The following is a 12887-nucleotide window of genomic DNA, read 5'->3' on the forward strand; positions in this document are numbered from 1 at the left end:
GGTATGTGCAGGCGATGGCCTAAGAAGAACTGTCATGTTTAACATTTAACTTTATTTATTTTTATACTTTATGCTAAGAAGACCTATAATGTTGAACTTTTTAACTCATTTCTTGCTTTTTCATTTTTTTGTACCTAAGATTTTGTACCTAAAATAATGCTGGGAAAGGCGACATTATGCAATTTTCATTGCACCCTCTACGTCTTGAATACGCATGACAATTGAACTTAATACTATTCTAATTCGAGAGAGCATTCAGAATGGAAGTAGGCCATTCATTCCAACTGGTGAATGCCAGCATTCATACTAGGCTACATTCCATTGGTCATCACTTAAGCTGACAGCATATTAATCCATTTTGCCCTCCGTCATTCACGTTCCCAACTTCCTGAGGGAGAAGCTGTAATAAAACACTGGAGTCAAAGGCTCAGGGGAAGATCTTTTATTGTTGGATTCATTTACTGCGAATGACTGAGTCACAGGTATAGGTATGAGATCCAGTAAATGAGATTGAAGAGTAGAAAGGCGGTGGGGAAGAAGACCCGGGAGTAGGCATCCAGCCTGGAGATGTGGATGCGGATGCGACCCCTGCGCCACGTGCCAGTCTGGCAATCCTCGATACAGCAGAAGAAGGAGCGACAGTCCTTGCCTTCCAGGCAGTCATCAGGCAACTCGTCCTCTGGCTCCTGCCACTGTGCCAGGTTGTTCATGGTGATGGTGGTGAAGCAGGGTTCCCCACCTGGAGCACTGGCTTCCTACAAAGTAACAAAATTAGAAAGTTCATCGATTTTGGGAGACGGTAGACGGGGTGAAGTCAAGGGCAGGCTATCCAGTAAGGCCAGTCCCTGATTAATTCCGTGCTGATTGTCCCTGATTAACCTTTTATTGACTGTTCCTGATTAACCCAATAAGGCATGTCCCTGATTAACCCACTAAAACATGTGCCTGATTAACCCCGGGCTGCCAGCCCCTGATTAACTCTGTGCTGCCTGTCCCTGATTAACCCTGTGCTGACTGTCTCTGATTACCCCCACCCTGACTGTCCCAAATTAACTCTGTGCTGACTGTTCCTGATTAACCCAGTAAGGCATGTCCCTGATTAACCCTGTGTTGCCTGTCCCAGATTAGCACTGTTCTGACAGTCCCCTGATTGCCCCAAGCCTGACTGTCCCCGATTAACCCCCCACTGACTGTTTCTGTTTAATCTCAACCTGACTGTCTCTGATTTACTCCATGCTGACTATCCTTGATTAACCCTGTGCTGAAAGTCCCCAATTAGCCCGGTGCTGACTGTCTCAGTTGAACCGTCTTGATTTTCCCTGATGAATCCCATGCTCACTGTCCCTGATTAACCCCATGATGTCTATCCTTGATTAACCATGTGCTGACTGTCCTTGATTAGAGCTGCATCAACTATGACTACCCCTGTGTTTTTACTCATCAGCGGTACATCAATTCTAATCCTCCCCCGGCATTCATTGGGTAACTTCCCATCCTTTTCTCACCAACACAATGAATTCCATTGAAAATTCACTTTGGCACAAGAATGGCATTAGGCTCCAGGAAGTGCACATTATAGTGTCAAGTGTCCAAAGTTTTACCTGTCTTGACTCTTTCATTACCTTACAATGCATGAAAACAAGCAAATATTCCAATGGCTAAATTTGCTGCTTTTGAACTGAGTTGATTTTGTGACCAATGTGACAGTCAGTTTCCAATTTGCTGCAGAATTCAAACTAGTATCAAACTCGCCAGATCTATTTTTGAAGTTTCTCTAAGTTTCCCTTGAAAAGATGCCAACGGTTGCTCAGTAGTTAGCAATGCTGCCTCACAGCACCCTCAGGCAACTGTCTCTGTGGAGATTGCACATTCTCCCTGTGTCTGTGTGGATTTCCTCCGGGTGCTCTGGTTTCCTTCCACAGTCCAAAGATGTGATGCTAAATTGCCCGTAGTGACCAAGGGAGTGTAGATTAGGTGGGTTTATAGGGGAATGGGTCTGGGTGGGATGCTCTGTGCGTCAGTGTAGACTCGTTAGGCCAAAGGGCTTGTTTCCACACTAGAGATTCTATGATTCCTGTTATATGCAAAAGTCAAGCCTAAGGCCAGTTTGTGAACTCCTTGCTGGATTTCTGTCTTGCTGCATGCAGCAGAATCCAGCCACAATAAAAAGGAGTTAATATTTGTGAAGTTAGGACCACTGGGAGTGATTCCTTCTTACCCTTACCCTCCAACTCAATAGTACTCATAATCACCCCCCCTCCCTACACCTTCACCCTCCAATGCAACAGCACTCATAATCGCCTCCCCTTCCTCAAATTGTTCATTCTTAACATGCCTCTCTCACAACCAGGAGCTTACCTCTAGATAACTGTTAAAAGGTTAGAAGTTCAACATTCTGACAGTGATTCAGCCATTGTACATAGGCACAAAGCTCCAATATAAAGCTTTAGCTAAATCAAATAGTGGTAATGAAGTCCACAAATCCATTTTAGTTCAGATTAATGTCTTCCTCATGTCTCTAACTGGGCCATGAACAACTACTACTGTCATTTGAGCCTAGTAAGGGATCATCTATTTTCAGGGCAATATTGTACCAGGAAAGATTTAGAAATTAGGAACTGTTAAAGATTGACCTTCTGAAACAAAGGATTTTCTGGTAGCAGAGGCAAGAAGTGACAAAAATAGTGATGAGCTGGACCTCTGAAGCTCATTTAAAATTATAGAGTCATAGAGATATACAGCACAGGAGTGGTCCTTCAGCCCATCACGTTTGTTCTGGTCATAAGCAACTTCTTAAACTACTCTAAACTAAATCCTCTGATGAAGGGTCTAGGCCCGAAACATCAGCTTTTGTGCTCCTGAGATGCTGCTTGGCCTGCTATGTTCATCCAGCCTCACATTTTATTATCTTGGAATTCTCCAGCATCTGCAGTTCCCATTATCTCTTAAACTACTCTATTCCCTAGCACTTTGACCTTGGCTTTGCATGCACTGACGTTGCAAGTGCACATCTAAATACTTCATAAAAGTTATGAGGGTTTCAGTTTCAACCACCACTACAGGTAATAAGTCCCAGATTGTCACCACCGTCTGGGTGAAAAAAACTTTTCCTAATGTCTCCCCTAAACCTTCTGTCTCCACCATAAATCTACACCCCTGGCCCTTGATCCCTCCACCAAGAAAAAAGTTAATTCTGATCCTCTGACAGTGCAACACTCTTTCATTTATGTATGCCTTCATAAATTCATACTAGGAAGTCATGTTCCCTCTCAATTTTCTTTGCTCTAAGAAAAACAACCCTTGTATGTCCAATCTCTCTTTGTAACTGAAATTCTCCAGCCCAGGCAACACTCTGGGAAATCTCCAATACAGTCACATCTCTCATATAATGTGAATTCCAGAACAGCACACAATACTTCAGCAATGGTGAAACCAACACTTTATATAATTCCAAGACAACAAAGTGTGGAGCTGGATGAACACAGCAGGCCAAGCAGCATCTCAGGAGCACAAAAGCTGACATTTCGGGCCTAGACCCTTCATCAGACTGCTCCTGAGATGCTGCTTGGCCTGCTGTGTTCATCCAGCTCCACACTTTGTTGTCTTGGATTCACCAGCATCTGCAGTTCCCATTATCTCTGATCACACTTTATATAATTCCAACAGTTTCTCCATGGTCTTAAACTCTATGTCTTGACTAATAAATACAAGTGTACTATATGCTTTCTAACCACGTAACCACATGTCCTGTTACCTTGAGTGTGGCACCCCCTCGGTACTAACCCTCCAACAGTGCAGTACCTCCTCAGCACCGACCCTCTGGCAGTGCAATGCTTCTTTAGTACTGACCGTCTAACAGTGCCTCACTCCTTCAGTACTGACCTTCTGACAGTGCCACATTCCCTCAGTACTGGTCCTCCAACAGTACGGCACTCTCTCACGACTGACCCTCTGACAGTATACATGCATATCAAAGTCCCTCTGATCCTCTGTACATCCTGGAATCTTACTGTTCATCGTGTATTCCTTTGACTTGTTTGTCCTGCTAAAATGAATCGCATCACATTTACCCAGACTGGATTCTAGAAGTTTATTTTGTGACCAAGAACCATACACAACTTCTTAATTTTTCATGATGCTTAATAAAGGACTCACATCCATTGAGTTTGTAAGCATATGAGGCATGATAACACAGAGGCAAAGACAGGAGCTGGAACTAGGAACTCCTCAGCTCTTAATAGTACCATGAAGTCTTCAGCATGAAGGGTAGGGTGGGAAAGAAACTCACTGATTTACGAAAAAGCAGCACCATCAAAAAGGGAATAATACTTCAGTCATACTCCCATGACAGTGCAGCACTCCCTCAGTGCTGACCACCTGACAGTGCAGCACTTTGTCAGTACTGACACTCTGGCAGTGCTGCACTCCCTCAGTACCGATGCTCCGTCAGTGCAGTACTCTTTCAGCACTGACGCTTTGATTGCGCATCAGTCCCTCAGCGCTAATCCTCTGACAGTACAGCACTCCTTCAGTACTTACCCACTGGCAGTACGGCACTCCCTCAGTATGGGCCCTTTGACAGTGCAGCACTCCCTCAGTATGGAAGTTCCGGCTGTGTGGCACTCCCTCAGTTCCGACCCTCCGACTGTGTGACACTCCATCAGTACTGACCGTCAGATAGTGTGGCACTCCCTCAGTACTAACCCTCTGATAGTGTGGTAGTCCCTCAGCACTGATCCTCTGACAGTGTGGCACTCCCTCAGTACTGATCCTCCAGTGGTGCAGAGCTCCCTCAGTACTGGTCCTCTGACGACAGTGCAACACTCTTTCATACTGGCCCTCTGATAGCACAGCACTCACTCTTTACTGACCCTCTGATAGAGCAGCACTGCTCCAGTACTGACTCTTGACAGTGCAACAGTCCCTCAGTGCTGGCTCTCTGACAGTGTGGCATTCCCGTGCTACTGACCCTCCGACAGTGTGGCACTGTCTCAGTACTGGCTTTCAGACAGTATGGCAGTCCCTCAGTACTAACCATCTGACAGTGCAGTACTCCCTCAGCACTAACGACTTGACAATGCATCAGTCTCTCAGTAGTGATCCTACAACGGTGCAGCACTCCCTCAATAATGACCCTCTGACAGTGCAGCACACTCTCAGTATGGACCCTTTGTCAGTGCAGCACCCCCTGTACTGACCATCTGACAGTGCGGCACTCCCTCAGTACTGACCCTCCAACAGAGCAGCACCGTCTCAGACTGGCTCTCTGAAAGTACAGTACATCTTCCCTGAGCTATTGAATAAGGATTTCATGATCGCTCCCATCTGCAGGTGCTAAGTTAACTGCTTGGTAATTCCCTTGACTAATTCTGTCTCCCTTTTTAAACATAGGAATCATGTTAATAGAATGGCAATATTGGGCACTGTTAATTTTTTGAATTGTTTTATTAAAGATGTAGGACTATTTCTGCTTCTCTTACCAGGTAATCAGCTGCGATCCATAAAAGGTTATTGTTATCTCTGCCCATTAGCGGAAGGCAACTACTTGTACAGTTTAAGCGGCATCACTCCACATTAGTTATGGGCAAGGTAACAGTCCATCAAGATCTACTACAGTGGTTACAGGGAACAAACCACATTATTAGCATAACTGTACATCACTCTGTAATGAGTTCTGAGGAAGGGTTACTGGACCTGAAACGTTAACTCTGTTTTCTCCTCCACAGATGCTGCCAGACGTGATAAGCTTTTCCAGCAACTTTGTTTGTGTTCACTCTGTAATCATCTGTCCAACTGAGCTCAATGACTCCAATTTTAATACAAACTATCCCGGATTTTATTGTGTTCAATTATAATTTAGTTTCTCTAATTCTATCTTAAACACTTTTATCTCCGTCTTTTGAAATATTTATTTGCCTAGCAGCATGTCCTCCCCATAAATCACCTAGGTAAATCCTGTGGCAAAGCTGTGGATCTATTTTTCATTCATTTTTGCTGTTGGTTCCTTCAATGGTAAAATGTTTCTTCTTAAGTGAGCCTAATGCGAATTTAATTCTTTTCCAGTGTTATTTATGTGACTGTAGAATATTATTCTTTTTTATGTTCCTTTATAATTTATTTCCCAGTTTTTTTTGCTTTCCTTATTAATTTTTTGTTTATTTCCTGCTTCGAGTTCACTTTGTCACCTTCACTTTTATTGTCCATGTATTTGGTGTATACCTTTTCTTTCTAGTTATGTGTTAATCTTCTCTTTGAATTAATTCATAGGTTTTCTTATTCATTCGTGGGATGATGCCGATATTTACTGCCCTTTCTTAATTGCCCAGAGGGCAGTTAAGAGTCAACTATATTTCTGTGGGTATGGAGTCACAGAGCAGGTAGGGATGGCAGTTTCCTTCCCTAAAGGACATTAGTGAACCAGATGGACTTTTCCAACAATCATAGGGGCATAGAGCTGTACAGCATGGAAACTCTGTACATACCCTTTGGTCTAACTCATCCATACCAACCAGGTATTCTAAATTAATTCAGTCCCATTTGCCAGCATGTGGCCCATATCCATCTAAACCTCACCTATTCATAAACCCATCCAGATGCCTTTTAAGTGTCATAATTGTACTAGCCTCCACCAGTTTCTCTGACAGTTAATTTCATACATACACCACCCTCTATGTGAAAAAGTTGTCACTTAGGCCGTTTTAAATCTTTCCCCTATCACCTTCAACCTATCCCGTCTAATTGTGGGCTCCACCAAACCCCGTCAGAACTGAGGAAGGGTCACCAGACCCAAAACATTAACTCTGTTTTTACCTTCACAGATGCCACCAGACCTGCTGAGTTTTTCCAGCAACTTTGTTTTGTTCCTCACTTACATCATCCTCAGTTCTTCCAGCTTTTTTCACTATACTGTTCACCTGTGACTCTACTTTCAAGAAACTATGAACCTGCACTCCTGTATAAATCCTGCCCTAATTCACCTTTCTAAAATGCAGCACTTCACATTTATCTAAATTAAACTCCATCTGCCATTCCTCAACCCATCTGAGAGATAATAGTTTTGTAGAATCCCTACAGTTCTCTTAGATGTCTTATGTGCTTGGTAAAATTGAACACACTGGAATTTTATTCCTGTTTCCCCTTTCCTTCTCATTTCTTGTCAATCCCGTTGTATGTAGTTGAAACATCCCATGATTATCAGGCAAAGTTCTGTTAGTCATCTAATGAAGTTTTCTACGTAGTTTCCCTCTCCATGTTCACTGTTAGGTGATATATAGAATTAAGCCATTAGCAATTAATAAAGATAGCTTTGTCAGATGTGTTGCTTTGTCTAACTGTATTACCTGCATATGGACACACAAAGAAATGTGCCATGGGGACAATTCCTCCATCTAATGTTGCCTGTCCTGTGAATGTTACTGTGTGTCTGATGTTTGATTCCACCTGTGGCCTGTTTCTTTATTGCTTCAGTAGATTTTTTTCACTAAAGTGAAGGCTACTCTGTATTTGAAATTCTACATTTACAAGACACAAACCCCACAAGTTACAAAGAAATAAAGAATGAGAAAGACTATTACTAAAGCTCCAAATTAATTTTCTGCTTTGCATGGTTTTTTTATTCTTCATTGTATTCCATCGGCCTTCTGTGCCAATCTTAACATCAGCTAAGACCCTTTCTCTAATATCATCATGTTATCTGTAATTAGTATCGCCCTTTCCCTTTTGCTAAGCTATCTAAACATGCTGTAATACTAAATAACCATTCCTGCTCTATACAACCATGATTCATGAGGACATCTGGCTCTTCACTGTGAATTATTGCCTTGAGTTCCTTTGTTTTGTTTCCAAGGCAATGCAATTTATTTTGTTGCTTACTAATTGTTCCACACATTTGATAATTTGAAGTTTCTTTATTTTCCATAGTTCTGCATGTGCCCTGAAATCCTATGTTAAATTCTTTTTCCATTACCTGACCATCAATCCTATCTCATATTTATATTAACTTCATAGTGATGTTACTTTACAAAAATCCATCCTCTCCTCCAATTCTTACAAATTCTTACTGCTCCACTTATCGTCTCTGCTCAGATTGTGCCCTTGTCTAGTCCTGGTAGAAATTATTCAATTACAACAGTCATCCTTTGAAATTAACTCCTTCTTTCACACTTTGGTCTTTCAGCCACACATTCAGTTTACTGATCTGCTTTTTTCCACCCCCATGTTTAGGTGGCTCAGTTCTAATCCCAAAATGATTACCCCTGAAATCCTATATTTTTAGGCTCTAACCTCTAATGGTCTGTGAGCTGAAACTGCCCCATTTCCTTCTATATAGAGTCTTAGAGCTGTACAGCATGGAAACAGAAGCTTTTGTCTGACTTGTCCATGTCAAACAGATATCCTAAACGAAGCTAGTCTCATTTTCCAGCATTTGGCCCTTATCCCTCTAAGTCACTCCTATCACATGCCCATCCAGATCCCTTTAAAATGTTGCAATTGTACCAGTCTCCATTACTTCCTCTGGCACCTCACTCCATACGCGTACCACCCTCTGCATGCAAAAGTGATCCCTTAGGTCTCTTTTAAACCTTTCCCTGCTAACCTTAAACCTACGCCCTCTAGTTTTGGGCTTCCCCAACCTGGGGAGAAGATCTTGCCTATTCACCTTATCCATGCCCCTAATGATTTTATAAACCTCTATATGGTCACCCCTCAGCTTCTGATCCTTTAGGGAAAATTGCCACAGACTGTTCAGCCTCTTCCTCTAACTCAAATCCTCCAAGCCTGGCATCATCCTTGTAAATCTTTTCTGAACCCTTTCAAGTTTCACCAGACCCGAAACGTTAACTCTGTTTTCTCCTTCACAGATACTGAGCTTTTCCAGCAACTTTGTTTTTGTTCCTGATTGACAGCATCTGCGTTCTTTTGGTTTTTATTTATCTACCTTTATGTATTTTAAGATGGCCAGCTGTTCCTCCTCTGTAATATGGGCATTTTTCAAAATGTAGCTATTTATTTTCTCATGTTCTCTATCTTCCATATCCTTCTCCGTAGTAAACACTGATGCAAAGTACTTGTTTAGTATTTCCCCCATCTTCTGTTGTTTCACACAATAGGCGGCCTTGCTGATCTTTAATGTGATTGGTCCTGACATCGATCCAGCAACTGAATCACTCTCCACACTCCTTTTTATTGAGATATCCTATACTTTTTCACACACAAAGGTGGACTGGTCAAGCAAGATCCAGGAAGGCAGAACTGGGAAAAGAAATATAAAGGGGAAAAGAGTACAGACAAAGCCTATGAGAATGAATGATTGGTGACATTGAATTTTTGGAAAACAAAGGAATATGGCATTAAAGAATGGTGGGAATGTGGAGGTAGATGATGCCTGAAGGGCTGAATGAATATATTCCATCTGATGTTACTAGGCAGGAAGATGTTGCCTGGGTCACAGTAAAGGAGCCATTAAAATAGAAACTGATGGACAAAAACAGATAAAGAGGAGGTACTTAAAAGATCCAATACATTCAAATTCGAAGAGCTCTATCATCCAGACACTTTCCTGGGGTCCTGAGGGAAGATTGGGCATACCTGGGGGGCGAGACTGTGATCACTATTGTCCAGTTCTCTCTTAATGATGGTTTTAGAGGGCATGGTGACACAGTGGTTAGCATTGCCACCTAGCAGTGCCAGGGAATCAGTTTTGATTCCAGCCTCAGGCTACTGTCTGTGTGGACTTACATTCTCTCCATGTCTGTGTGGGTTTCCTCCAAGTGCTGCAGTTACCTCTCACAGTCCAAAGACATGCACGTTAGCAGGATTTGCCATTGAAAACACAGGCTCCAGGCATAGGGTAGGGGGCTGTGGCTGGGTGGAATGCTTTTCGGAGGGTTGGTACAACTCAATGTACCAAATAGGCTGTTTCCAAACTGTAGGAATTCTATGACTCTATTAGGGGAAGGGTTATGTTAATATTCTAGCAATGCTAGGGTCTGGGCTCTTGTTGCAGAAACACAAGCTCGAATCTGTGTGCTAATCCAGGAATTTAAATTGAATAAATTTGCAATCAAAAAGGCAGGATTAGTAACTCAATAAAGACTTGCATTAATATAGTGTCTTGCATTACCACTTGATATGTCAAAGTTTCTTCCTGACTTTTGGTCATACAACCAATTTGAACACGAGGTCTCACCAATGTGATGATAACTAGATCATTAGTTTCATTATTGTTGATTACAGGATAACTGTTGGCCAGTACATTTGGGACAAATCTCCTGGTCGCGCTCAGAACATTGCCAAATCCAATTGAGAAGGCAAGAGGACTTTAATATCTCATCCAGCAAAAAACAGCACAATAACACACTCCCACAGTACTGCATGGAGTGGAAAACTGGAGTGGAACAGTCAGACCCTCGAGGGGTGATGATCACACTATGTTCTAACTCAGAGGTACACGTGCTGTTAACTCAATCATGGTTGACACCAATTATGCTGCTACTAATAGTGGTTATGAAACATTGGGTTATCATTGAAACTCATCTGATTCACCAAGGTGCTTTAAGGAAGAAAATCTTGTGTCTTCATCTAGTCAGACCTCCACTTGACCCTAATTCACAGTAACATTGCTGACCCTTAAATACCCTCTGAAATAGCCTAGCAAACCATTCAGTTTTATTAAACTACCTTGAAAAAGAATTGTTGTACATCCTGCAGTTGTTCAAGGAAGTGGCTCGCCCTTGCTTCCTCAAGGCATTTAGGGATAAGCAGTATATGCTAATCCTCCTAGCAGTGGCCACATCCCATACAGAAAAATATAAATGTGTAGTAAAAGAGGACCAGAGGACTGTTGATACTTCCTCCTGTTGAAAAATGGAAGGGACAGATCAAAAGGTCAAATATTGAATGGTGGGCAAATTGTTAAGGGCAACAATCAAAGACAAATTTAATTGCTCCCTGGAAAAACTACAGATTAATACATGATGGTGAAAATGGACTAGTTAAGGGTAAATGGTGCTTGACAAACATGATTGAGTTCTTTCATAAAGCCACCAGCTGGTTGATAAATGCATTGCCGTTCATATCGTTTTTGTGGATTTCATCAAATGTCTGAGAAAATGTCACAGAATAAACCTGTTAGCAAAATTGAAACACAGGATTTCAAAGGCACAGTGCCTGCATGAACTTAAATTTGTCTAAGAGACACAAACAAAAAGTAATGGTGAAGTAAACATAGAGAATGCTGGAGAAACCCAGTATCTGTGGAGGAAGAAACAGAGTTAACATTTTGAGTCTGGTATTACTCTTCTTCAGAACCCATTCTCCTTTTATTCGAGTAATGGTGAAAGGCTGTTTCTAACACAAGACGGAAGTGTATGGGGATGTCCCTCAAGGGTCTAACATGAGGTTCAGTTACTCTTTTTGATGAACATTAAATGGTGTGGGCTTGAGGGTACAAGGCACAAATTTGCTCAATACAAACTATAAATTGTAATAAATAGTGAGGAGGATAGTAACAGAATAAAAAAAATAAATTTAGCATACAGAAGTATGAAGTGATGCATCTTAGAATGAGCAGAGGCAATATAAATGAAAGAATACCATCTGAAAAAGGTGACAGGAGCGGAGAGATTGGGAGATCATATAATGAGGTGCAGAAGCTGAGAAACTTGTTGAAAAGGCCTATAGAACCTTTGGTGTTATTAGCAGAGTGTAAAAACATAAACACATACAGCATAAAACAAGGATCCCATGTAAAACCTAAATCGTATATTCATTCACCCTGAGCTGGTTAGCTCAGACAGCTGGATAGCTGGTTTGCAATGTTGAGTAAAGCCAAAAGTGTGGTTTCAATTTCAGTACTATCTCAGGTTACGACGAAAGGCTCTCCTTCTCAACCTCTCCCCTTGCCTCAGGTTAACCCAACACTCTCAAATGAGACAGCAGCCTTCTGGTCTGGTAAGACGGTAGCAACTTTAACCTTTACTCTCAGCTGCAACAATGTGTTGAATTCCAGCTGGAACACTTTAGGAAGTGCTTTAGAAAAAGGTGCAGAAGAGACTTACTGAAACGAGGAATTTGAGTGATGTGGATAGTCTACAAAAGCTGCATGTTTTCCCTGCAGCAGTGATAGGTTGAGGAAATTAATAGAAAACTACACAGACTGAATAACGAGAAACTGATTTGAATAGTAGGAATTTCAATAAGAAAAGGACACTTCATTAAGATAAGTGTCAAAAAATAAATGGACGATGGGAATAAGGATTTTTTTTTACACTACATGTTGATCTGGAAAGTGCTGCCTAAAAAGACAGTGAGTTAATTTCAGCAAATCGGTGTTGGTGTGTGTGTGTGTGTGCATGTATGTGCATGCCCGTGAGTGTGCATATGTGGGTGTGCCTATCCACAGTCTGTGTCTATCCACATGTGTGCTTATCAACATATAAATGTGTGCACAGCTGTACACTACAATATGTTCTATCTGCAGCCACAGAATCTTCCAGTCCCAGGCCAACCAAAGTTAACTTGGTCACTCACAATTCATAAGTGTTCTTCAAGTATAGATCTATCAATCCACTTGCTGACAGAAATAATTCGACAACAACATGCTGCTTGGGGATGATGAAGAAATCAGACGGCAGGTCATTAGGAACGTACAGGTTTGAGTTTGCGTTTTGTGGGGTTGGGTCTCTTGGTCCCTACGAGATAGTTGAGGGTGGCGTACTCCATGAGTGCTGCGAAGACAAAGATGAAACAGACCGACACGAACAGGTCCATGGCAGTGATATAGGAGACCTTGGGCAATGCTTTTCTGGAAATAGTGCTCAGTGTGGTCATGGTCAGCACAGTGGTGATCCCTAAAAAAATGAAAGGAAAACAAAACAGATGCTTTA

At 42.0% G+C, this 12887-nt stretch overlaps 1 protein-coding gene across 2 annotated transcripts in view; it reads right to left on the bottom strand.

The window, feature by feature from the left end:
• Positions 1–434: 434 nt before the first annotated feature.
• Positions 435–12887, bottom strand: part of LOC125458711 (gamma-aminobutyric acid receptor subunit gamma-4-like) — a 234043-nt gene continuing 221590 nt past the window's right edge. For both annotated transcript variants that reach the window (XM_048544201.2, XM_048544200.2), the window contains exons 8-9: positions 12652–12851; positions 435–755 (exon numbers count right to left, since the gene is read on the bottom strand). In XM_048544201.2, the coding sequence (XP_048400158.1) occupies positions 477–755; positions 12652–12851 (479 nt within the window). In that variant the 3' untranslated portion in view covers positions 435–476. The remainder of the gene's footprint in view (positions 756–12651; positions 12852–12887) is intronic.

Source organism: Stegostoma tigrinum, chromosome 15, assembly GCF_030684315.1.
Source record: "Stegostoma tigrinum isolate sSteTig4 chromosome 15, sSteTig4.hap1, whole genome shotgun sequence".
In the NCBI taxonomy this organism is placed as follows: Eukaryota; Metazoa; Chordata; class Chondrichthyes; order Orectolobiformes; family Stegostomatidae; genus Stegostoma; species Stegostoma tigrinum.